A 27,724-nucleotide genomic window follows, 5' to 3' on the forward strand; every position below is an offset into this window, starting at 1 on the left:
GGCTCTCCCTCTGCTAGCTGTGTGCCCTTGGACACATGACCTAACATTTTTCATCTTTAAAAAGAGAATGGTAATTTCAGCCTCAAGGACCATGGAGAGGACTAAACGCAATGATGAAATTGAAGAGTCATCGTCACCACCCTGCTTCTTCTCAAAGTGGATACACAGCTGTGTGTCCAAGTCAAAGGATGGTGATGTACACAGAAGAGAACCACGGGAAAGATAAGGTGTGCTGGGCTCTCCTTTGCCAATTTTTTTTCTGTAGAAAAGCACTCAGGCCATCCATTGGTTCAAGAGAAGACATTTACTCAGTTATGACTTTGTTTCTGGCTTGATGCTTAGATTAGACTCAGTTTAGGAGAAAGAAAGTAGAAGACGAAGAGATGACAGTGATTTTTTTTTTTTTTAAACGCCTGGAGATGGTAAAGCATTCAAATGGGGCGGGATCACAGACCGATGGGGTGGGGGCGGGAGACGGAGGCCAGTTAGTGGAAAGACCTGTATGTCAGGTAGGAAGCTGAAGATGTGATCGTAAATGAAATGGGAAGACATTTATGGATTTTTTTAAGAGAAGAATAATCATAGGACCAGATATTTAACTAGATCGAGAATTCCAGTAGCAAAGAACTCTCAGTTATGGGAACAGATTAAGGAAATGAGAAAGTGAGAACAATTTTAGCAGGAAACAGCAGTAACCCAGGCACAAGGGCAAGATCACTTTTCTCTGGGATGCTGAGGGATGATTTAGAGAGAAGATAGGCTTGTTGACTCTCTAAACATGGCCTGGATTTTGATTAACTGTGGGGAACCAATTGGGGAAATACTGTGATCTTATGCCCAGTCATACTCAGCCACTTACTAGGAATTACTCCTGAGTCCTGGACAAAACTTCAAGTCACTCCTTGTCCCTTTACCCGTTTTGGTTGCCCTCTAGAACTAGCCTATCCCTTCCTCTCCCCACGGGGGTTCTGACATGCAAGATCTGCTGTGTGGACGGGGACATCGCTTCCTCCCAGACATCCAACCCTCCATCCACACACCAGCAGCCACAGGGGAAGCAGCTGAAGCAACCCAAATACCAACAATCTTTCAAGTTACTAATAACACGTGACTTCGCTCTATTTGTAACTGTAGTCCCCCGCAGCCATTCTCAGGTTACAATGTCCACAGTCTATAACCTCTTCCCCACTCCTCCCAAACGGATGCTTCTCACTAAATTAATTTCTATGCAAGGATCTTGCACTTGCTTCAGAAATTCTCAACCATCAGAAAGCAATGTGAATGGAAGACAGGAATAACAAGCCTGGTCGTGGCAGGCAGAATGATGGTACCCCAAAGATGTCCATGTCCTGTTCCCAGAACCTGCGAATATGTCACATTGCAAAGGGGAATTAAGGTTACAGATGGAGTTAAGGTTGCTAATCTTTACATAGAGACAGTATTTGCAGATACTAAGCTCTATACATCAAATAAACAACAAGGTCCTGCTGTACAGCACAGGGAACTACACCCAATACCTTGTAATAGCTTAGAATGAAAAAGAATATGTGTGTGTGTGTGTGTGTGTGGTTATCACTATGCTGTACACCAGAAATTAACACAACATTGTAAACTGACTACTCTTTGATAAAAAAAAAAACAACACAGGGAGATCATCATGGATTATCTGGTTGAGTCTAATGTCATAATTAGAGGGTCTTTGAAACCAGAAGATGGAAGCAGAAAAAGAAATTCAGGAAAAGACGTGAGGGCAGAAGCAAGGTCAGAGTGATGCCACACGAGGACTCAACATGTGCCCTTGCTGGGTCTGAAGACGGACGAAGGGCCAGGAGCCAAGGCACGTGGGCAAACCCTAGAAGCTGGAAAAGGAAAGGAAACATATTCTTCCTGCAATGGAACACAGCCTCTCCAACACCTTGATTTTAGCCCAGTGAGACCTGTGGTAGACTCCCGGCCTCCAGAACCCCAAGACAGTATGTCTTATGCCCCTTACATGTGTAGTAGCTTGCTACAAGAGCAACAGAAAATCAATGAAGTAGTGTAACGTAAAAGAGGTAAAAACACACCTCAGGAACTTGTGAAAGACTATCTGGACTGACCAGCCCACCAGTGCTACACCTTTGGGAGGCACCCGTGGGTCTAGGAAGAGATCTGTTCTTCCCACCTCAGTCTCCTCCAGGAAGGAGGTAAGGGGGAAAGAACACCGATCATGGAAGAGTGGCTTCGGTGAATTTCAGCCCGGAGTGGGCTCAGGACTGAAATGTCCTTTCCTGCTCAGACCTCACTTTTCTCCCCTGTCCTCAAATAAAACCTTTGCATTTCCACTTGTGCTTCATGCTCTGGTTGCTGCGGTATACAGAGGGTTGACCAAAACTTTCATTAACTATCTATTTTCCTTAGGCGTTGGGATAGACCATTTCTGGTGCTTATCGGCACTGACTTTGACGATTTCTGTAAGGCATGGAATGATCCGGTCAGTTCTCTGGGAGAAAAATCAAACTGGGTGTCTTGCCTTTTCTCTTAGACATAAAACTCCATCAACTAGTTCTAGTTTGGGTGAGAATGATCACAACGGGCAGTTTATTACGACACTTCTGCAGAAAGATACCTGGATTATGTATTCCTTGCTTTTATTAGCCTCTGTAACTTTTTGAATAAACGTGAGTCATTTTCAAACCGCCAATGTCACGATAACACTACACTGAACGTTTCCACCAAGAATGTAGCTTACTCCATTCCGATTTCAGAGGCAGTCTCTACATAAAGAGTCCATGTAACACTAATATTAAATATAAATTGAAGAGTTTTAGACTGTATTTTTTGAGACAGGGAGTTTTTGCTGATATTTATTTGCCCTGTTGACTGTATAACGGGATTTTTTAAAAGCAAAAAGAATGCTTCTAACCTGTGCTTATGCAAACATTTCTTACAAAATACACCATTTTCCCCTCTTTTAGCTACAAATCATTTATTAAAATCCTATCACATTAATGTCTGGATCATGCGACCAGCCTTTATATTTCTTGATAATTCTGTATAAATGGAAACAAGTCAGCCCATCACCTCTGACCCCATAAAGATCCCTGCAACACTCAGAAAGGCACACAGCTAGTTTAAAAAAGCAGAAAAGCACTGAACTAAATGAAAGACAGCAAGCCTGTAATGCGCTGCAACCACTGGCTTTTTCCCCCACAATGATCATAATTTCAGGTCTAGAACCAGACAATAAATTTCTCATTATGCATTTCTGCGGAAGCAGTAATCGAGCAGTTGAAAGTCTGATTTTGGTAAATACATCTTTCAAAGCCATCAGCAAATTATCTGCTCCGATTAAAGGAAAGGGGGGAACCCTCACATATTTATGTATTCCCCATAAAGCTGGGTGTCTCAAGGAGGTCAAGAAAAAAATTCCATTAAAGGTACCCATAAGTGTCTCACTCATTTCAGAAGCATAATTGTTGGCACCGCAGGCACCCTCCGTGCCAGAAATCCGACGGGGCCCTAACTGAACTCTACGAGGACAAAGCATCCTCTAAACGTGTTCTCTGACTTTCGTCACGTGAAATCAGGCTGCAATGCTGACTAAAAACTTACACTTAAGTGTAAGTAGGAGTAAGTAAGTCTTACTTACTCCTTCACGATCATGGAAAGATTGGATCAGAATGAATACAGGAAGAAATGCTCTGGGTAATAAAGCAAGTGTATCTAATTAGCACTAGTGCAGTGATCAAATAAAGCAGCTCACTGTGTTAAGTCACTCCACTCGCAGCCTGCTTCCAGGCACTAAAAGAGGTAACGTTGCAGTACGTTCACATTAAGCCTGCAATAGCTCTGTACATGCTCAATGTGCTTAAAACAGACTGAGGTGTCTTAATTCGGGAACCCTCCAAGAGCGATTAGGGAGCAATGCTATTTATATACAGCAAAGTACAATTCCTTGGAGAATCATATCAAGGACGTCTTGGACGGTCTCCCATTACTCGGAGAGACTACCTATTGACTTAATCGAAAAGAAAATTGTGCTTGTATCAGAGCCACGCGTACTTGTCATTAAAACCAAAAATGATGCCAAGGTTTGGATCTTCCTTTCCCTTAAAAATGCTTTTAGGAGCCCTGAATTTATTTGGATCAGGAGGAATCCAAGCAGTTTTCTGACAATCCTGAGACATCACTATAAACTGGGAAGAAACCCAAAATACGGTCTTTGAGCATGTATGTGCACGCACGTGCGCGCGGGCACACACACACGCGCGGGGAGTCACACACTCACACTGAAGCAATCATTTGCTCACTCAAGCAATTGTTGAAATCAAAACCCAGCAAGTACAAATTCAATTTTTGGCCTGTTACGTTTAAAATCTGTTCCATCATGTAAATAAATGTGCCCCAAACAACAGCAAAAACAAAAACTCCTGAAACAATGATCCTATTTAAAGATGCTGTTTGAATTTTAATGTCTTTCATTTCAAGCAAAGAAATAGTAAGTTTGATGACACAGAAAATAAAATATTCCTCAGGTTTTTTTTTAAGGATCAGATCCGCTTGAGCAGTGAATGAAAATATTCTAAAAGGCCCTTTAACATCCAAGAGGCAGATGTGCAAGTAAAAGCAAAGCCAGGAGGTTGTTTATTTTAATAAAGCTATTATACGTGCAGCTTCAAATTAGGAGTGGCACGGAGGCTAGGGCAGGTCTAAACCATCACCACCTGTTTGCCCTGAAAAATCAATTAAAGCCACACTTTCATAGCCCTGCCTTTCTAACCAATAAAACTTAGACAGCTTCATCGTGAGACCTGAGTCGCTCAGAGGGAACGTGCTGGAAACCCAAAGCCTCAGTCTCACATTCCTGTCCTGTTCCTGATCGTATAAACTAACCACAGTAAAACCAGCCTTCGGGGGCAGTGGCAGAAATCTGAGGGAGAAAGAGACCAAAAGGGAGAGAAAAAGAGGAGAGAGGTTCCAATGGCGATTGGTTTCATACTGAGAATTGTACCTCCTTTTGGTGAATTCTGATAATTTCTTCAAAGACTCTTTTTATTCCCCCCTTTTCCTTTCTCCCCCCCCCGCCCCAGAACAGAATTCTGTGCTACATTTTCCGTGCAATAGGAGAGATCCAACTTTGCAAGTTGAAAGCTAGGGCAGGAAAGCCGTCCCAAGTGTTTTAGTAATTAAACGAATATGCATAATGAACCATATGCCCAAAGGGCCTGTTCTTCATGTGGGCCAGATTTTTGTTTGAATTTTTAATTTTTATATACAGATGAAACATTCAGTGTAATCTACCAACAGTGCGAGGGAACGTACAAGAGGAAGAAGTGTGAGGGACGGTCCACGCAGAAGCAGGAAATGGGAGACACCAGCGAGATTCTCTTCTGAAGATGTTGATTCAAATGTGGTTTTCCCCCTCCAGCAATCCTTCTCGTCATCTGCTCGGTCTTCAGGACACACACATGATGCGCGCACTGACAGCTTTATACAGCATGAGTAAAATACAGTGCCGTCAGCCAAAAGGCGTGAAAATCCCACGGGACAAACAAGGATTTCTTAAAAAGAAAAAAAATTCCATCTACACCCATCATTCAGACTACCATCTTGAATTACAGGGAATCCTCTCAAGTTCCCTTTGGAGACAACATAAATGTTACATTGCAGGCTCTAGGCCACATATATTAGCAATTTGAACTGATCTAGGAAGAGTCCTTACCTCTCAGAGATGTAACTGTGCACAGGGGGTAGAAAACACTCAGGGTGAAACGCAGGCGGGCCCTCCCCACTCCAATGGCAATGCAGACACTGAATTTACGGAGTGCAACGTGGTATCGCCAACATACAAATCTCCTGTATTTTCTAAACAACCTAAAAGCTTCTTTTAAGCTTTTCAGTGACATTTAGGAAATACTGAGTTATAATCAAAACAACGTAAGAGGTACAGAGTCTGACAAAACTATTATCTCAGCTTCCGGACACACAGGAATGAGTAAGCATTCTCTAATGCAGACAGGAGAGATTTTTAAACATGTTGTTTGCACAACATTTGAAATTTACAAGGATGGTCTGGACAAAGTTATCAGGCCCTACGTGTGAGTCAGTCTTGGACGTGCCTAATTTAGGATAAACATTTCAGAACAGGGTGTGTGTGTGTGTGTGTGTGTGTGTGTGTGTGTGTGTGTGTGTGTGTGTGTGTGTGTGTGTGTGTGTGTGTGTGTGTGTGTGTGTGTGTGTGTGTGTGTGTGTGTGTGTGTGTGTGTGTGTGTGTGTGTGTGTGTGTGTGTTGGGGGAAACAGCACAGAGGAAATGGTAAAGTTCACTCTTTTCTATGCCTTTAACCGAAATAACCTAAATGCAAAATGCCACACTGGCCCTTATGGCACTGAGACAAGATTACGAAAATAAATCTGAACAAAAGTCAGAGAGAAGCTCTGGACTTCTTTCATCCTTGCCCCACTTTGCGAGCACGGCTATGCGGTCGTTTTCACAATGTAAACACCAGAAATGGAATGCAAAGCATTTAAAGAGCAAGTAATAATGGAGCCGTAAATAACGCCTCTCTTTGCTTTCCCTCTTAATTCAGAGTTTATGCCTTTGACACTGGCGGGGCGACTTGATCTAGTGGTCTCCGCGGAAAGACAGATAAACTTCCACTGCAGGCAGAAGACAAAAATTGACAAGGAGCATCACCTTTCCTGACTGTTTAAATCCTTTAAGGAAGTGCTGGAGCAATTAGAGGGGAGTGTAATCTTTGCCGAGTGCATTAACACTCTCCGACCTCCCAGACAATAGATCAGACCTCAGACACATAATGCTTCCCTAAGGCTTTTTAGCCGGTGTATTTGATCTCTTAGTCACCGTGCCTGTGTTACCATAGGTATCGTCCACCTAGAAGGCATTATTCATGAGCTCTCCTGTCCACTAGCTCTGACACTGGACTGCAATCAAGCCAAAAGCAGGAAAATCACCAGAATCCACAGCACTGCTTCCTGTATCTTTAAGATGGGGGCAGGTGGAGGGGGAGCCCAGACTCCTGGAAAATCGTCTTTCACAATTCTCTTATTATTTTTTAAAGCTACAGAGTCCGTTCTGTAAAAGTGAATTGGTTCCATTAATGCGAATAGGTCATCGATGAGCATGAGGTGTGTGTGTGGAGGGGGGGGTCACCCTCCAAAGCAACGCCTGCTTTTTGTCTATAAAATGAACTTCATAATAGATCCACCGAGAAAAGCACCGCGAGCGAGAAACAACACTGCAATATGCACAAGAAAGCAAAGGGGGGGAACCAAATCAACTCCTTGCACCGCGAGCTTTTAAATCTTCATCTGTCCTGTGGGTCATGCGGTGGGACACTGGTCCAGCAATCACCTATTTCCTGATGAACACATCCTGTTCCAACTGCTAATCTCACAGTGGAAGCTGGCTTTTACCATTTATTATAAACATTTTCAAGAAGTGCTTACTACCATGTATTTTTTTTTTTTAATGGATTAGATTTTGGTCCGCTGTGAACAGCAGAGAACTGAAAATTCTTTATATGAAGGCAGCAATATAGGTTTTCCGAGGGTCTCACATGTTTTCCACTCTCCCCTCTCATGAGTAGTTGGAATCACAATTGAAAAAGAATATAAGAAGGCTAGATGGTTTCTTTTCTCTTCTCTTTCTCCCCCTCTTCTATTGTAAGAAATTCTCTATCTGAAGGTACGGTACACAAGACCTCATAGGTTTGAACTTCACCACGAGACTCAGCGAAACGTTCAGAAGAGAGACAAAGATTCAATTTCACATAATTTGCTCAAGAACATCACAGTTGTCTGCCGAGGACACTCCACATCTAAAGCTGAAAGCATTTAAACCAAAATAATTACATTTACTTAGAATCCAGGCAGCTACCCTTGAAAATGTGCACTGCAAAGGTTTTTTAAATGAGACTACAAGGAAAAAAAAAAAAGAGCTGAAAATTAGCTTTATGTTTAAGCTAATCACTTCAGAATTTGCATTTTCAAACCCAAACGTAAGAGAAATGGTAAATGAAAATATATAGTCACAAATAGCAATTTAAGAACTTTTGAACCTTAACCAGCAGGCAGGAAGGGGCTACGGAATGCTTTAACTTTGCTCGAGCCATGCCTAGTGTCCAAAATGAAGTCACAAAAATAAGCGGAAAAATGTCACCATATCCACTATGCAATTTCTAATGTTTTTTAAAAGAAACGGTTTATGTTGTGTTTTTACTGCTAGGTGAAATAGCATTCAAAGAATTTGCGATTCCACTCAGATTAAAACTAACCTGCAACAATTAGCTAGGGAAGGAAATGAAAGCAACTGATTTGATACTGACACACAGGCGCGCACACACACACGCACACACAGCTCTACCTGCGCAACTTAATATTCGATAGCAAAGGACTTTATAAACCTTTGATGCACAGGCATCAAATTTTAGCTATGGGTTAAGAAAAGTAAAATTTTTGTAAAAGCAGGCTTAAAATGGTTATCTGCCATACAAAATCTGTACCAACTCAGCCAAAATCTAGATCTTATCTCTTGTGCATAAAGATGAACACGCTATAGAGTATCTGAGAACATCATTATTAAAAAACAGAGGAAATTAACAACATGAAAATGTGATTTTTTTCCTAATATAATGATTTCTGCTTGTAGACAATTGTATCAAATTAAAAATAAATTACTAAAATTGAAATACCCAAGAAACAGTGCACAGAAGTTTATCGTGGGATTTTTATCATTTATGAGTTTCTGTCGCCACCTGCAGGACGATGTTTAAGGAAACAACAATGGTCAGGCTGTTTGCTATTCTTTCTTTTTCTCTTCCTCCTCCTCTTCCCATCACACCCCGCCCCCAATGTGTGTGTCCCTGCATGTGTGTAACCGCATGTACTAAGTTCCCAGGAAATGAATTCTTTTTCTTGTGAAATATGTACATTAATAAAAGTTTCAAAAATCACCAATGAAGTACAAACTAAAATTTACTGAAAGAGGTGCAGGCGACTGAGGCCACAGGCAGCTAATTTTTTAACTGCCAAACACAACATCACATTTTCCTTATTCTGCAGAGCAGAGTTCGGAGGAGAAATGAGTCTACAGAAATTTCCTTACTAAAAATCTGAGGCCTAGAGTGCTTTCCAAGGAAAGGTGCTTTTGCTATGGAATAGTTGACAGTAAAGTTTATAACCGCCTGTCCCCGGCTTATACCAGAGCGGATGAAATGTTGCAACCAGCAAATTCATCCTTAGTATTCTGTGGCTCTTTAAACAAAAGACAAATGTAAGACAATATTTCACTCAACATGTTATTGTAGCCCAAGAAAGTAAGAACAAGTTTAATGGCAGGAGTCAAAACTGAAACCAGAACACACAAGCGCAGATTACCATCAGCATTCTCAGACCATCATCTTCATCACTGACTCCAGGACATCTCGATAAGGAAGATTCATCCCCATAAGAAAAAGGTCAGACGGACTCACAAAAAGGAACATTACTCTGGGGCATCTGACCCCTCTGAGTAGCAACTCTCCAGACATAAGACTTGCAGAAAAGTGTGCTTTAAAAAATTTTAATAACCATAATCCATGGACACTGTGTAGATGCAGTTCATATTTGTGAACTAAAACTATAATTGCAATTGATCACAAAAGCCACATGCCGTAAAAAATGGTCTAAGAGCTGAGAATTCTCTGTTCTAACAGGCCACAAGGAAAATCACTTTACTGAAGCCTTCAGTTCCTTCCCCTATGAATAAACACGGAAGACGCCCTGATTTAACAATCTATAGTTCCATGCTTCTCCAGACTTAAAGCTGTGGCCATGGGGGTCTCATCTTAACACCAGTTGAGCTAAGAAGTGTCTTTTTTTTTTCCTTGGCAGAATGAAGTGTCCCTGGCAATGAGCTGAAACAAAAAAATTTTAGAAAGCTTGGCCAGAAATGGAAAAGTCATTTGAAAGGGCCAAAAAATATGGATTTGGGTTGTAAGAAAATCCTGGAGAGATGAGAACAGTCAGTAAACATTGTACAAGGACATGGTTTAGACGATGACATAATGAATTGGCTTTTTGATCTGTCTTCCTATTTTTTTGATAAAAGTGGGAGTTAGAATATCAGTCCAATGAAAATAACCCTCTCACCCACAAATTAGCTCTGTTATTTAAAAAGCCTGTGACACTGACTGAGACATCGTGCTGTATACCAGAAATTGACACACTGTAAGTGACTGTACTTCAGTTTAAACAACAAAAAAAGCCCATGACACAAGCCCAAGCTAAGAGGAGAGGCAGCAAAACACACCTTTGTAAATCATCAATCAAATGGCAAAAGTACAGTACGGCACGGTAAACCCTAACCAGACCACAAAGACGGTCTCTCTCCGTAAACATCAGATCGGGCGGCTAGAATGATTACCAGGCTCTCTTGTAACTGTCACCTGTGGTGGGTCTAATTATAGGCTGCCCAGCCAGCATGCCCGCGTCACACAGCAATCAAAGGGCCCGCGGCTTGCCAAGCGCAGCCAGACGACGGAGAGCACGCGCCACCTGATGGGGAGCCCCAGGGATCGGCCAGAGAGACTAATAAAAATGACAGCTTCCAAACAAATGACGAAGCTCGGACCGCAAAATACGGCACTCTCAAATTAGCCAGACGTATCAGGGCTGAGCACGGTGCTCCAACAGGTCAAAACCAAAGCGGGAAGCAGGTTGTACCTGTTCCCACACACACCAGCTCTCTGGTTCTCCCTCCCTCCCCTGACCTCTTTTATTTCTAAATACTCCTTTCCATTTTGGCATCATACAAAATGTTTACACATCCAGGTGTCATATACACAGATTGGAGGGATGGGGAAGTCCCCAGCTCCGTTAAGAATCAAAAATAAAATCCCTCCAGATCCAAGGGCAGTTGATCGGGGTTAGATTCGCCATCTTCCATCCTCCTCCCCTAATTCTCCTGCTGCTGACCGTCTTTTGGGCATTTGGCACTGCCCTCTGGGTGGGCAGGGTCCAGAGAAAGCTGGGAAAACACACATCGGCAAAGATGACGATGGAGCTGTTCGGTCATCTCTGAACCGTACCCTCTGGTGGGGCCACAGGCTGCTGTGGTCAGAGGAGGAGTTGTGATAATACAGAAGCGGTGTCTGGTAACAGATGGTCTGCAGTGTATTCAGCCCCATCGTAAGCAGTAAGGACATATAGATCAAAGACTAGGACTTTGTCATTCCATCCATTCTGCAGCTCACCATGTCCTAAAATGATGCTTCAATCTTACAGTGACGTTACACTGAATGGTGTTTTAGCCTAGGACGTGCACCTGACGTTATTAGGTCACTGAAATCAAATCCCTCCTATTTTTTGACATAAAGAACTTAATTTATTAGGTCAAACATGAAAAGCACTATCACAGCATTCAAGATAGAACCATGTGCTTTGGCATTCTTTGGTTCCAAGCACATCCATCTGCCCTAGAAACAGCTGACTCTCGGACACTCATCACACGGCACAGAATACAGCGGCGTGTGTTTCTACCCTGTCCTCCAGCAGGTCCTCCACAAGTCCTCACATAACACACCCTGTGAAATGAAACAGCAACCGTGTGTGTGCGCGTGCGCAAACACCCACTTCAGTGAGGCCCCTCTCTGAGTTAGAAGAGCAACACCATCATCTCCCAGCGGTTACATCAGAGAATAACTCCCACCCACAGGTGTAGCTCATTTCACAGGTTAAAAGTATTTCCATGCTTAGATCTCCAAAGGGCAAATTCATTTTTTTCTTACGGGGTGCTATAATAATTAAAAGGTTATTTTTGATTTTAAATGTAAAAGGAGGCTGGGGGAGGGAAGCTTGGGGAGAAGATGAGGGGGGCAGCAAAGGAGGTAGAGAGGGTGCTGGGGCGAGGCTGGGAGATGGGGCGAGGAGGAGGGAAAGAGGGAAGGAAGGGGGATGAAGGAAGAGAGAGAAGAAAAGAGCGCAGGAGGAGAGGCGGAAATGTCACCTTTGCATCTCAGTATCTAACAAGTGTTCGAGACACTGGCCAAACAGTGGTTGTGGACAGGGAGGGAGGGAGGGAGAGGGGCAAGCCTGAAGGAGGTGGTGGAGCTCAGAGGGGTCAAGGAGTGACATGATCTCTGAAGTCTTTCCTTTCTCTGAGACTTTAGGTCCTAAAGTTGAGATGAAGTTCAAATTCACAGAAGGATACCTGTGGACAGCAGAGCAAACTAGACTGGGTTCTCTGCAGTCTGTGAAAGACAATGGCTCTTAACCAGAACATCCACAGAAGGCAGAAAAACACATGCTTGTAAGTGCATCCCGACAGAAGCTCAGGCAAGGTGGTGGGTGGTGACAGACAATCCCCATCCCGGGCCTGGACCCAGCAGAACTATTCTCTTCTTATCTCACGGGGCCGGGTGAGGCTTGGCAATGTATGCTGTTCTAGGATTTTTAAAAAAAGAAAAAAAAAAGAAAAAAAAAGAAGATCTAATGCTTACTCGTCAAAATTGGGACGCTCCAAAATACCACCTGTTTTCATTCAGCGTAGCTATGACTCTGTCTGGAAGTGCAATTCAATTATAAAGTTGAAAATATAAACATGAAAATATGCTAAAAGAGCTAAGAGTGTCCTTTTAAATTTTCAACAGATAATCTTTTAATGCAATTACCGTAATTTTATTAAATGGTATAATTAGTTAATGCCTGAGAAGCTGTCAATAGAAGGTGCAATTATGTTGTAAAAAATTATAATCACAATGTGCAATAATGGATTGTTCTTATGAAAAAAAAAATGCTGGAAAAGAACCTTAAAGTATTTTTGAAAGTATAGTAGGTAGTCTTCTGTGAAAAGGAAGATTTGGGAAATCATCAGATAAATGATAAATAAAACAAATAATAAACTGGCAAATATTTTAAGCATTTTATATAATATATTTATACATCTTTATATAGAAGTATATACATTTATGCTTTAAGATGTATTAAAAAACTTTCTCCTTCAGACAAAATGGTAATTGGAACTGTGGATTTTTTTTCAGCTTTAAGGGAATATATTTAATCTCCGAGCTGCAATTGCATGAACACTCACCAAACCAGTGGGTGCTTTGTACATCCGATTGTGACTTCTAGTGGATGTGGAAACAGCCACCAAAAGTTTAATCAAACGCAGTGCATTTAGTTGTGAATACATTGGAGCTGGAACTTAAGAAAAATCTTCTAAACACAGTTAACACATAAACATCTAAAGCATCAAGAACACAACTGACCAGCACTATTTTAATAGCCGGATCAGAAAACAGAATGTCCACTGTAGTTTTCATCTGTACCAAACAAAGTTCAATATGTGTCCTGTGGGCTACAGAAGGGACCAGGAACAGAGGCACTCTGCAAGGTCCCGTAGGAAATTTTCACTGAACTGTTCTCAACAAATGTTCAAGAGAAAAGCTTTTTGCTTTCCTAATTTCCTCTGCGTCTTGTGTATGGATACACACACGCATGTGTGATGGAAGGGTCTGTGTTGTTACTGTTGTTGTTTTAACTGAAGTACCGTCAGTTACAATGTGTCAGTTTCTGGCATACCGCACAATGTCCCAGTCATGCATATCCACACATATATTCGTTTTCATATTCTTTTTCATTAAAGGATATTACAAGATATTGAATATAGTTCCCTGTGCTATACAGCAGAAACTTTTTTTTAAATCTATTTTTATATATAGTGGCCAACATTTTGTTATTGTTTTTAAGTCTGATGTGAAATCATTTCACATTCCTCAAAATTACAGGCTTTCTAAAAGCAAAGCATTCTGTATATATTAAATATGAGGTATCACTAAGAAAAGTGGAGAACTGTCTTTTGATCTTATTGGGGAGGGGGAAGGTTGATGGATGCTTTAAATTATGTATCCAAATGCAGGTCCTGTCCATGATGAAGAATAAATTCTTCATTTTCTTACAAACAAAAATATCAGAAAAAAGGGCACAGATGTTAAAAGCATAGTTTATGAAGATACCCATTGACATATGGTAGACTGAGATTGCTTTTTAACATCAAAGATCCAAGTAAAAATTTAATAAGTAAGGAATCCATCAGTGCCCGACCAACTCTCCTCCTTTGATGCAATAGGTGTGTGCCTGAAAGACTGGTGGAAAAACAAAACTACATAAACGCAATCCTTTTTTTTTTTTTTAGGGCATTGGGAGACCTTTGCTATTGAAAATAATCTTCTGATGACGCCATCTGTCAAGCAAATGTTTTTTGCTATATGAAACAATGCACTATACCATAATATAGCTTTAAGTCTTTCTACAGACGACATTGGGGTTTGTAAAATATAAATACCCAAGAAAAAAAAACCCCAGAAAACCTTATACAGATGATTGGTTCTACAATACAAACTTCACAATGCAAAAATCACCCTTGGAAAACCATTTTATCTTAACTATTATCAAATAATGTATTTACACTGAGACACGGGAATATACAATATGGCACCCCTTCCCACACTAGAAATATGGGCCTATCTTTCTGGAAGATACTGTTTTAAAACATTTTGTAGCAGTGCATTCGTGTAGACAGCTACTCTTTTCTACCACTAGCCCTTATTTTGAACGAACTGGAATTCTTGAAGAAAATCTGAAACGTACAGATTCCTTCCATGGCCCCTTCCTTTTAGCTGCTTCCCCTCCTCACTCTCTCCTTGGAAGCCCTTTTACATCATCTAAGAGCTCCCCACCCCCCAAAGTAGGAAAAGATAACTCAGACTTCAACCTGGGGCTCAGCCTAGAACCAACAAGCACTGAGGTTTTCCAGATCATCAAGCTAAATTCCAAGGCTGTCATACGCCTGTGATTCCCACGGTCTGGGCTGTTCCCCAAAGATGCTACAGACATTTCCACCTTTCGTTCATTTCTTTAATTTCAGCTCCATTTTTTTGTGACTATAATGACTATGTCTGAGAATTATTCCCACCCATGTGATGAGAGTTGCTTTCTCCCAAAGCGTCTTGGAATACACTCAACTCTCATTCATAACATCTAAATACACACCTGAAACGACTCCTAGGTTGTCCCCAGAGTTGTTACCACCTATCTAAATACAAGGACCACAGTCACTGCATCCCGGGCCTCAGCGAGAGGCAGTGCAGCCCAATGGTTAAACGCACAGGCTCTAAATCCTGATGGTCTGGGTTTAGGTCTCAGCTTTGCCTCTTTAAAGCATATAATCTCTGACAGTTTATTTAACCCCTATAGGGCCATTTTTCTCATCTGTAACGAGAAGGCGAAACTGAAATTGTCACCCACATCAGCAGGTTGTTGTGAGAACTAAATGAATTAACATTTATAGCATGCTTAGAGCAGAACCTGACACACAGTACGCACTGGAACAACGCAAGCTGTTATCTCTAGAGTTCAAAGCTTGTGACTGGGACTGACCACGGGCATGTATATAACGTGCCCTGTATATTCACAAATCTATTCATAGGGAAATATCCAGACGTGCTTCTTCTTGGCATATTTTAGCTACACTTGACCTCTGTCAATAGACTGACATCTCATATTAATCGTCTTTCAATTGGAAAACCAAGAATGGGAATTTTTGAGTGAAAAAAAGCACAATTCTCTTTAACTTCAAACAAGTAAAGCTCAGAAAACACCATGGCAGAAAAAATATCAAGAAAGCTTAGAGGAAAGAGAAAAAGACTCAAAAGAAGCAGTGAGCAAGGTTCTCTACCATCATCCTAACAAAAAAACTGAGCCCGGACAAGCATGATTTGGAATGGTTTGCCCACTCTGAAAAAGCCCACACTTAATCTCTTACTATAACAATGTATTAAACAGTACACAGTAACATTCACACAGCAGGTGTTAGAGAATTAAAGACAACTTTCTTCTCTTAGTGTTGGGAACACGATCACCCAAGTAAGTGGAGAGCGGGTGAGTCCCCTGGCAAGGGAGACTGCTGCTCAGACAGTTTAACAAGACACACGTTCTCCTGTCTGTCCATCCGCTTGGACTGGACACCGCGTGGACCTGGGTCTTAACAGGGTGCTCTGCTTTAACTCCTGCTTTCAGCAAGATAGGACATGGTCACACACACACATCCGGAGTCATCCTTAGAAAGTGTACGGTGTGCTTTCATCAAGTCTTAAAATTAACAGCCAGAATCTAAACACAATTCCGTAACAGTCATGCTCTGTATCATCTGAAAAGAGAGACACTGACATGATGTTAATCGGCAACCTTCTGCTACCTGACAAAACAGAAGTGAAAACAAAGCCCTCGAGTCCTGCCCTTGGCTCGTGGTGCTGCACCTCGAGGGGGAGGGGAAGCCCCGACAGAGGTTGGTTCAGCCGAAATGGTTCTTTCCACCCCTGTGCGGCGAACCCTCAAAGAGCACTTAACCTGACTTCTGCTACAGAAAGGTCTTCAAATGCAGTCCTACTGTTTAATAAATCCTTGGCTTAAGACTTTGCTTTCAGATCAGCACAGAATTGGTCCATCCCTGTGATGCCAAGACAGGGAGGTGAAATAAGAGCAAAGTGCCACGTGGATGGATGAAGACCAGGAGCAGAACTCTGCCCGCAGCAGATCGCAGGAAACGGCAGTGTCACAAAGGACAAATGTGGTGTTCTCAAGAGCAAGCAAGGGAGAGGAGCTGGCTCTCAGCACCACAGCCTCCTGTCCTCCCTCTCTGGCCCCAGTCACCTGAGGATCCAACAGTTTACAGAAGGACAACCCTTAAAGGAGTCCTATGGAGTCAGGGACACCGCGAGTGGCAGCCCCCAGCGTGGAATCACCCATCGATGCTCCACAAGCAGCGAGCCTGAGTCTGTAAGCAAAATCCATGACAGCGAAATGTTTTCCAAAAAATAGGAAGGTTTAAAGGTTACCCATGATCTTCTTTAAAGACATAGGGAGACTGAAATAAATTTTTTTTAATTTTATCCTAATAATGCACTTTTTTCATATGTTCCCACATAAAGAGCAGAGACAGTTATGCAATGACCAACATGATAGTAGCAACAAAAACACTCTCTAACAGAATGACACATAGCCAGCTTAGGGAGAGGAGATGTCTGCCTTTCTGCATCGGCGGTATCGCTGAGCCCCACTATGGCTGGTTGAAGTCACCATGAGATAATCATTCAGAAGGAGAGATTTAAGTGGGAACGGAAAACTAACCGTTTTGAGGGAAGCTGACTATTTCAGGCCCTTCAGGACAATCCAGAGACAGAGCTGGTGCGTGGACCACTTCTCAATCACTGACTTCGCATTTTTTCAGTGACGTCCAGTGGAAAATGTCCCCCATCCACTGAGACAGAGGGGCCTCCCATGAATCCTTGCAAAATTGTATTTCGGCAAACCAGCCGGGAAAGCCCCCTCTTTATCTTTCGTTCTGAGGGCCTCAGAGATGTGAAAGGACCCCATGCATCTGGCAGCCAGCCTGGCAGAGGGCTCAGCTAGGAGAGGACACTCAGGGTACCAGGCAGAAGGGGTCCCACCGCCAAGGCTCCCTCCCCACTGAGAAGTACCCCCCATAAAGCAACCTATTTCTATTCATTTGTTCTAATCTTTCTTCAGATCAGGCCAGCGGCCCATTAATCATTTCTGTCAGTCCCTTACACAATCCAGGGCAACAGAGCTCTTGTTTTTCTAAAAATCACGGTGCCAGACACGAAGCTCAAGAAAGAGGAAAACCTTCGCTCCTGGAAAGGGCTGGCCCGGGATGCCGACTGCAAGAAACCACCAATCCTGCTGACCTGCCTCTTTTGCCCAGAATCACATAGAACGTTCCCTGGCAAGCTTCTAAAGAGAATTCTGCTGGGAAACGGAGGCAGGGAGGCTGAAGAGGAACCCGACCCACGCAGCCCCCCACCAAGGAGAAATGTAAGGAAGGGAGGCAGAGGAATAAACGCCAAGTCCAAGACAGACACAGATTTAATAAAATCCTAATAAATGTTGTGATCAAGGCTGATTGTTTTAGCAACTTCAAACCAAAGAAAAAGTCTATGAAAGGCCACGGCTGCAACCACCATAGGCCTTCGCCTCCTTAAGCCGTGAAAAACGAACGCCGAGGGGCCCAAACAGAATGTTCTCCAACAGCAAAGAGAAAACCTCTTAGGGAACTGGTATGCTGCTTGCCTAGTTAGGGTGGGAGTGACCCAGAACCCACCAATATCTGGGGCTGATTTTTTCTGATGAGGATATGCTTGGTGGGCAGAAGAACTGTGATCACGACCGGACCACTCACACATGGATCCTACTGCGATCTCTGCATGGGACAGAAAGGAATGGCATAATACCAAATGCACAAGATTAGCAGTGGAGTGACTTGGTGTCTCCCCACACGTCTGACACTACCAATCTGATCCGTGACAAGTCCCTTTACAGATGAGGGAGAAGGCCCGGGGATGCAAAGTGAGGACACTGCGCTTCCAGGTCCTTACAAGATTCCTGGACGCTCAGTGGCTGACTGAGGTGGTTTTCAGGTCTCCTGCAGCTCTGAGCTTCTGTAATGTTATTCTGCACATCAGCAAGGACCAGTGTCATCAGAGAGACTGAGTGCACTTCACAGACATCAGAGGTGCTCCCTCGTGGTGCTAAGTCACTTGTAACGTGCACTCATCAGTTACGTCTCCAGAGGCTTGACATGAATAAATGTTTCTTTTTCAATATCCAAGTTTGTCAATGATTTATTTAAAACATAGAGCATTTTAGTCTTAATTTAGTCATGTGACTTTTCAACTGTCATTTTTCAAAAAAAAAAAAAAAACACTAGCGTTCATGGGCACAGGAAAAGACAAACACATTGTGGGGACTATACAAATGGTTATAATAACCAGCACAGAAACATTTAAAAACACATGGGACAGGAGCTCCCTTAACCCCTCCAGTAGATAATATATGAGTAAGACTCAGGTAATTTAAGGAATTTCCAAGGGTAAATCTGACAAACATGGTTTTAGAAAGACACCTGCTGAGGCATCCTCTAACCACCTACACTGTCATACATTTTAGAAAGATGAATGGATACCATTTTTTTTTTTTTTAAGTTTCCTTACAGGTGTAAACTTCAGCTACGCTGAGTGTGCATCTTTCTACTTCATGGAAGTAAAATAAAACCCATCTCAACTGCATTTGGCTCTGGGACTCAGAGTCAATAATCTGAACATAAAAATGAAGCTCACCACGAATGCTACTGCGCTTCTCAACGTGGACTCCCACTGGAAGCAGCTTTTAAGGAACTGGACCGTGTTCCAAATCGCCATGGTGATTCTTTTCACCCGGTCTACATCCCTTGATAAGATCTGATGAAAAAAGGGTGAAAAACAGGGAACTAGGTTTAAGTACTCCGAATATTCTCTGTAGATCAGGCAGCGTGGTCATCTGAATTATATTATGTGTATATATACATATATACCTGCTAATTAAAAAAATAATGGAAAGGAAGAGCCCTAATACTTTTTCAAAGTTCTTTTTACAATATGATCATATACGTTTCTATAGGAAAGTACAGCTCTGGGAAGGGAATCCAGTCCCCGCACCTCCTCACTCTGTGACCTTGGGCCGGTTTCTTACTCTCTCTTATGCTATGGGGTGGACGTGGCTATGCACCTTGTTGACTGTGGAGAGAATCAAAGGGCTCAGAACAGTGCCTGCCATGTACTAAGTGACTTTTTAAGTATTTGCATATTAAGCAAAGCTTTTCAACTTTATGATAATTGGGGGACACCTAGTGGTAAGAGACATTTGGGGAGAATCCTAACATATCCCAGGGCCCCGGTCCCAAATCCCCTGGTGTGATCAGAGCCCAAACCCCACCCCTCCAGCCCAACACACACACACAAAGAGGGAGGTCCTGTTTGGCAAAGGAAATGCCTTTTCTGCCAGCTGGAGGTAGATCCGTTTCAGTTTGTTTGCAAAGCGGTTCCTCCACCTACCTCAACTCAGGTTTTAACTTTCAAGCCAACAGGGCCAAGGGCAATAATGATAATAATTATAAGAAGGACGTGTGCTCAGATTCCACAAAATAAACATCGCACTCAGTGTCAGGGCAGACCAAAGCCAAACACTTGGGCGGTGTTGAAGGCCTTTCCCAAGTGTGTCCAGAAGCTCATGGGACACAAAAGGATGATAAGATGCCCTTCTATTTGACTTGCTTTCTGTAACCCACAGCTGCTCGCCCCACAGGAAGTGGGGGAGGCAATAAACACTTTTAGCAGGGGACACTTTGTTCTCTGTGACACAGCCAGGGAGGGACCAACGGTCCAGAGTGAAATCCTGAACTGTGTCTGACGAGGACAGGGAGGGGCCCTGAAAAGAACTGCAAAGGTCGGAGTTAAAAAAAAAATTGTAAAATTTCCTCTCCCGGGGTGGGTCCCCGGTCTTTACTTGCAGTTGAACTGCTGAGGGAGGAACGGAGGGCCACAGGCAGAGGCAGTGAGAGTTCATGCAGCGGGAGGTAAACGGCCAGCATAGTCCAGATGCAGGCAACATGGAAGAGGTGGGAACGGCCGTGGGTGCGGCCAAGGCGGGAAGTCTCTAAAGAGCCATTGGGCTGATTTCATGGAGCCCACGGGCAGGATACTTCCCTGCAGCTTCCAAGACTGGAGACTGAAATACCCGTGATTAAAGGATGGGAGGAGGGGCAAGAACCTTCGAGAGACGTTTAGAGAGGCTTGAAGCCAGGCATTTTTGTCTCCAGAATGGTTAGGGTATGAACGGAGGGCTGACATCTTCTGCTTCACCCCATAGATTTAAGTCTTTCCCTTCTTCCTGAGCCTATGGGAGTCCTTGTTCAGCGATGGGTGGGGAGAGAAAGGGAGAGAGAGGAGGGGACAAGGGAGGGAGGCAGATGGAGAAGGAGGGAGAGACGCAAAGAAGGCAGGACAAGTGACACGGGTGCTGGATGCTGCGGGAACCAACAAAGCCGTTTTCTGCACCCACCCACCTTTTTGGACAGCTTTCGGCTGTCTTCAACCAAGCGCTTTTCTCTGGGAGTAAAGGTCCTAAGGCTCGCTTTGACCTAGAAAGACATTAGTGTTATAAAGGGCGGCATTGCAATGGATTTCATCCTCCTCTTTTTCTAATGACCGAGAAGCCCTGGAAACCAAGAGCTCCTGACAGCAAGGGCTCCGGCGGGGAGCAAGGACGAGGGGGATCCCCGGGGCTCTACATGGGGTTCCCAGGGGCTCATTTCATGGACATCACTTCAGGGGGTCAGAAGGGATACAGGAGACACCAGAGGGTCGTTTCCACTTTGCAGATCAATAGATGGATTCTAAACCACTGCAGAGATTGGGCTCCTAAAGTTCTCAAACCAGAGCCTCTAAATTCCCTTCATTCCCATCAAGGTTTTGAAACTACGCTTTTGCCAGTAACACCCTGCATGTGAAATTCTGGCTATAAAAACCTCTTTCCCACTGAGAATCCCATTTCCTATCAATGATCCAGAAAAATAAGTAAATGCGTCCTTTTGGTCTGATTTTAGCCCGCTAATAGGGAATAAACTGAGGGTCAGAGAGATTTGCTAGTTGGTCTAAATCATTATACTGAGGAAAACCTCAAAAAATGAATTTCAAGTCCTTCTCTACGTCAGATGGACAAAGAGAACATTACTTAACTAACATTTTAATTTAAGGCTTTCCCCACTAAAACTCCAGTTGCACCTATGTTTATACCGCACGTACAAGTGTTCACCCTTCATCGCCTGTTTTATTCTGGTGAGCACAGGTGTCCCAGATCTGTTCATTCCCCTTGTCGTAATCCTACATTTTAATTAATTATTCTAGAAATCACTGAAATACAAGCATAGATCAAAAGACCTGAAATGGATGTTGCTCTGGAAAGCCTGGATGAAGGTCAGTCACTAAAAAGATACTGCTGTTAATAAAATGATTTTATGGAAAAATAAATGTGGAGGACTTCCACACTCGGATTGTTCTGTGTTCTTAAAGTTGGCAAGTAAACATATATTTAAAAATTCCTCCTTTAATTGTAGTTTTTAATTGAAAAGCTACTTGTCTTGACAATGCTGGACAGCAGGACACCTACTGTAATAATTAAATAACATGTCAGAGGCTGGAAAATATTTCTGTCCAACAGCCAATGGTTGCCTTGGAAAAAGATTAAAGGTAATAAAGCTGAAAAAATTGCCCCCCTTACTTTTTGTTGTCATTGTTGTTTTTCCTTAACATTTTATTGAGAATTACACACCATCCATTCTACTGGTTTAACAGGATTAATACAGACTGTCCAGTCTGGTCTTTGGTGAAGTGTTAAAACTGTTTTCTCTCTAGCTGCAAAAATCCTGAAGCATTTTGCACTGACTTGAGTCTCTCCAGGCTGGTCACCTTTTAGTTTACGTACAGAGAAACTGGGAGGTACCTCCAGTTCGACTTACCGGATTATATATGACGTCCATTTCCAGGTAAATAACTCCTTTAAAAGCTTGTTCTAAATCTTTATTCTTCAATACATAACAGTTGGTTTGTCCATCTCGAATCTGCCACAGACAAGAGGTAAAATAGAAACTTCCCATGGGGTTAAAACTGAACGAACTGACAAAGCTGAGAATGCAGAATCCACACGCAGATGAAGCCAATATCAAGCAAATATTAAACCATAAACATATTAAATCATAAATCAACTTTTAAGGCTAGACTGCTGGTATAACTGATAAGAAGATAAAGTAATAATTACCAGGCTGAAACTGGTATGTGGATGGAAAATCAGTGGTGCAAATGATTACCAAGACTGCATGGGCTTTCTTTCAAAAATCCCAGAGGTTATGCATTTTTACTTATTAAAAAAAAGATGAACAATCTACAAAATTTTTGGCTAGTACCACTCAAGATGGCCAAGGTCATGGGAAAAAGGAAAAACTTGGAAACTATCACAAGCCAGAAGACTAGGGAGATAAGAGGACTAAATGCACTGTGTTACCTTGGGTTGGATCCTGGAGCAGAAACAGGGCATTAGTGGAAAAACGATGAAATTCAAATAAAGACCTTAGTTTAGGTACTAGGAATGTACAATGCCAGTTTGTTTAGTTTCAACAAACGTGCCACGGAAATGTAAGATGCTTAATATTAGGGGAAATTAGGTGAGGGCATATGGGAATTCAGTATCATCTTTGTAATTTTTCTGTCAATCAAGAATTATTTCAAAATGCAAAGATTACTGAAATATTTTTAAGAAATGGGGTGGGGAGGGTATAGCTCAACTGGTGGGGCACATGCTTAGCATACACAAGGTCCTGGGTTCAATCCCCAGTACCTCCTTCAAAAATAAATAAATAAACCTAATCAGCTCTACCCACCTTAAAAGAAAATTTAAATTTTTTTTTAAAAGAAATAAATAAAGGCACCAGTTTAAAAAAAATGACCAGTATTTCACAGCCATGGAGCAGTGCAAATTAAATACATCAGCACAACTAAAGTTGAGGTCAAAATCCAAAAACATTCAAAACGAACAAGTTTCTCTGATAGCCTCTCTCAGCCAGCACACCACATCGGTTCTGTATCCCAATCTAGCTGTGGACCCCAGCATGCAAGGCACTGAAGAGAAACTTCCCCTGTATCATTTCAAAAATGACTTGGCACTCATGAAGGCATTTTCTTTCTAGATTTGTCAGCAGCCATGTTTATCTCACACACAGTAGTAGATATATGTGTGTTTTTAAACCTCTGGCTTGTCAGAAGCCTATCTGTTAACTCCAAAAGGGCACAGCAAAACGTGAGCTGACCAAAATCTGTTTGGGTTTGTAACGATCAGGGGTTTGAAACAGCAGGGGAAATTTGAGCCATCTTTTAAATGACTGCTGCTGTCACTAACAAGCACTCAGCACAAGTGTTCTTCTAAACAGTGCTGGAAATGAGCTGAGTAAGTCATGGGGGGAAACAGAGCCGTTCCACTTTACAAGGGAGAGGTCACCTTCCTTCCCGAAGTCACCCCACCTCTCAGACTGAATAGGTTTTCAACAGAAAGATGGGTTTCCTGGCCGGTGGCTAAGAGGAAGGGGTGCCCCATAAAGACCCGGCTTCCTTCCTAAACGGTGTCCAAACAGGATTCTGAGCTTCCTCTTTTGTCCACTGTCTCACTTAATAAATTGCGGGTGTTAAAGTTGAAAGAAATAAATACAAAAACAGCATGACAATTTGCCAAGCTGACTTTGGTCCAATTGAGCTCTGTCTCAACCCACGGTCATTGTACTGTTATCTTAAAATTTCCATGATTTCTTAAGGGTGAGGGAAGGTCAACAGAAGAACAAGAGGTATCAGGACACAAAGAAATATTTTATAGTAGAAGAAGTTGGGCTTTTTTTGGGTAAACGATCATTTCCTCTTTCTCAATGTCCTAGAATTGTGTCAGCAAAACACTGAATCCACCTAGGACATTAAAGCAGTTATTAAAGCTAGAGAAATGACTGAGGATATTCATGTCTGGATTTTTATATATGTATATTATTTTAAAATATATAAATCACACGTTTAAAAACTTGTAAAAAGACTGAGAAATTCCAGGAAAAAAAAGAATCCCTTTGAACATCCATTAATATCACCACTCCTTCCCCTGGAAGGAAATTCGAGAGGAAATTTGGCATGTATCCTTTCAAAATTTTTATTGAGAATTTTTATTCATAAATTTGTTCTTGAAAAAAGTATTTTCAGTTTTTTGTGTGTCAAACGGTATGTATTTTGCAACTTCTTTATCAAATCATATTGATGGATACAGAATGAAGTTGCAAAACACATACCGTTTGACACTGTAATTTCTCAATCTTTTGACAAGTTTTTAAACTTGTGATGTATATATTTTAAAATAACATTATATTAAGACACTAAAAGAAATGAGGCTCATTTCTTTAAACTGCTAGGTAACATTTAAAATATGAATAAACCACAACTTATTAACCCTCCTATGTATGAACATTTGGTTGATTCCACTTTTTCAGTCTGTCTGCTACAAGGAAGTATCTTTTGGAAAAAGATAAACAGTGACACATAAAGAAAATACACTACCTTGTATTTGGGATATGCTTGGGTTAGGAACAGATCAACTCATTTGAATATTTAGTGTTATAATTAAATACTGAAAGAGTAACCAAAAGAAACTATTTTTAAAATAGTCTCATTTTCCATGGTTTTCATAGAACTGAACTTCCAACACAAGAATATATGATAAAAAGCTCTGTTAACACCCCAACTTGCCAAACTCCTACATGACAGCATTTATATAATAGGAAATGAAAGCTAAACATATATTTTTCCTGTCAAGAACTATATTTATCATTTATACTTAAAACTCAGAAAATTTTTTCTAACAGTTTATAATTTTAAAACCTCTATTAAATAGGGCAATTAAGGCACTGCCAAAGGAAAACTTAGAGCAGAGAATCTATATATACTTCTGTCTTTAGGTATGAGACAGTAACTTCAATTAAGACCAGAGTTTAATTCTGAGATCTCTATCACCCAAGGCAAAAAGTAATGATACAGTTTGTAATTTATGACAAAAGGAGATCTCTAAGTAAAAAGAATACATATCTCAGTGGTCATCACGAAATAATCAGCAAAAAGCAGTAACAGTGACAAGTACATAGAAATTCCTTATTAAATAACATTGACTACATATAAATTACATAAACAACAAGTTTCTTCTGTACAGCACAGGGAACTATATTCAGTACCTTGTAGTAACCTATAATGAAAAAGAACATGAAAAGGAATCTATGTATGTACACGGATGACTGAAACATGATTCTGTACACCAGAAACTGACATAACTGTGTAAACTGACTACACTTCAATAAAAAATATATCTAATTTTAAAGTCTGACTTTAATTTATATACTTTTTAACCACTTGTCTTTTAAACTTAAAAAATAAAACAAGTATGGGAAACATTCCCCAAAAAGTTGATCTTTTTACATAATTTAGAATGGTTCATCTTATGACTATCCTATAATTAGCTTAACAATCCTCCATTCTAACTCACTAAGATTGTTCCCAATGTGTAACAACTGTAAACACTGTGATGGTTTTAGACATAGATGTCTTTGAGCATCTGTGATGCATTCCCAAAAATACATTCCTAGAGGTGGAATGACTGAGTCATGGGGCATGCCTATTTTTATGGTTTTGGCAAGTACTGCCAATTTGCCCTCCTAAGATGTTCTATTAAATTACACTTCCAGCCTCAGTGCAAGAGCCTGTCCATTTCCTTGCGACTTTGTCAACCATAGGCATTTTTATTTAATAGACAGCAATTTCACAGGAATAAAATGGCCTCAGGTTGTTGCAACATGTGCTTTTTCATAACTAATGAAACTGAACATTTTCTTTCGTACGTTTATGAACAGTGGGCCATGGTAGGACCGTGAAACCGGACAGACTTCAATTCAATTCCCGTTCCTGGAACTGAGCATCTGTGAGACCAGGGATAATGACTGCATCTCTCCAAGCCCCAGGTGCCTCTCTAAAACAGGTACCCAGAAGAGAAATACTTGCCATCTTCCTGTTACTGGACAGCAGAGGAGTTCCACAGCCCTTCCCCTTGCTCCGTCATAACCAAACATCCACCTTCTATACCACATAAGGCTCATGATAATTCCTGCATATTTAAGGTACCCTTTCCTAGTTTCCAGGGCTAGTAGAAAAATGTGCCTTTTCTGCCTTTATTTCAATGGACATGTTGGACCAGGATGAGACGGGAAGGAGACTACAATGTTTGTACTCAAAAAATCACCCTTTTTGCCCTGTAAAAAATCTTTATTTGGTTATACCTCCATAAACATTCATGTAAACTATAAATACTATGTATTTTAATGGCCAAATATCAGCATGAACTTAACAAATATGATGGCATAAGAGGGCCCAGTACAATGGGCAAAACCCATCACAGGTGGAAGTTGGGCAAATATTTAATTGGAAATGCAAATGCAGGTCTGCATGGGCATTTATTTGGTGCAAGCAATTGTACAAAATTTGTCCCATAAAACTAATTAAGTGACGCTGTTATTGTGCACTGGATTCACAGAGGATGCTAAGGGCTGCAGCAAGGCTCGTGCTTCGGGTTACAGATTCCTTTGCACGTGTCGGCGTGGGTGACATGCTTTGACTGAAATTCGTTTCAAAATGTAGGATCGCGCCAAACTGAGATGATTTCTCCCTAGGTAGTAGGAAATAACAGCAAACAGATACTCTTCCTATTTTATAGAAAGCTGATTTTCAAGGTCTTTCAAAATTGACCCATTAGATAACTCGAGGATGGTAAATGTATCCTTAAAGAAGGAACACCCAAACGCAAAGAAGCCAGTCTGATTTTTTCAAGACAAAATCAAGATGACTTCATTGAGAATCGAAATGGAAAATAAATCTATTGAAAATTGGATAATTATTAGGAGACAACGTCTATGACGGAAATAGTTTAAAATTCTAACATGTCTTTATTGTTTTCCAGTGTATATTTACTATTATTGATTAGAAGATTTTTTGGAGTGATGTGGAAAGTCTTCAGATTGTAATTCTTTCCAATCACAATTTTCTACTGCTTTTTACTCATGAGTAAAAAGTTTTGCCTATCTCTATAATCATTAAGAAAACTATTTTTTTTTGAGTTGAACAGAAATAAAATATTTGGAAGGATGGCCCATTGTCCTGGATTCTTTCGATTCTGATGTGTATCTGAGCACATGAAGATGCTTTGAACAATTCACCGCCATTAATAAACACAGT

The 27,724-nt window shown here is 41.5% G+C and overlaps 1 protein-coding gene across 4 annotated transcripts in view; it reads right to left on the reverse strand.

Moving 5' to 3' along the window:
* The window catches only part of MCTP2 (multiple C2 and transmembrane domain containing 2), a 195,426-nt gene that overhangs the window by 48,797 nt on the left and 118,905 nt on the right, over positions 1 to 27,724 (reverse strand). For all 4 annotated transcript variants that reach the window (XM_074354330.1, XM_074354328.1, XM_074354329.1 and 1 more), the window contains 3 exons: positions 22,390 to 22,491; positions 20,938 to 21,012; positions 19,175 to 19,294 (listed from right to left, as the gene is read on the reverse strand). In XM_074354330.1, the coding sequence (XP_074210431.1) occupies positions 19,175 to 19,294; positions 20,938 to 21,012; positions 22,390 to 22,491 (297 nt within the window). The remainder of the gene's footprint in view (positions 1 to 19,174; positions 19,295 to 20,937; positions 21,013 to 22,389; positions 22,492 to 27,724) is intronic.

The sequence above is a fragment of the Camelus bactrianus genome, chromosome 27 (assembly GCF_048773025.1).
Source record: "Camelus bactrianus isolate YW-2024 breed Bactrian camel chromosome 27, ASM4877302v1, whole genome shotgun sequence".
NCBI classification, from domain to species: Eukaryota; Metazoa; Chordata; class Mammalia; order Artiodactyla; family Camelidae; genus Camelus; species Camelus bactrianus.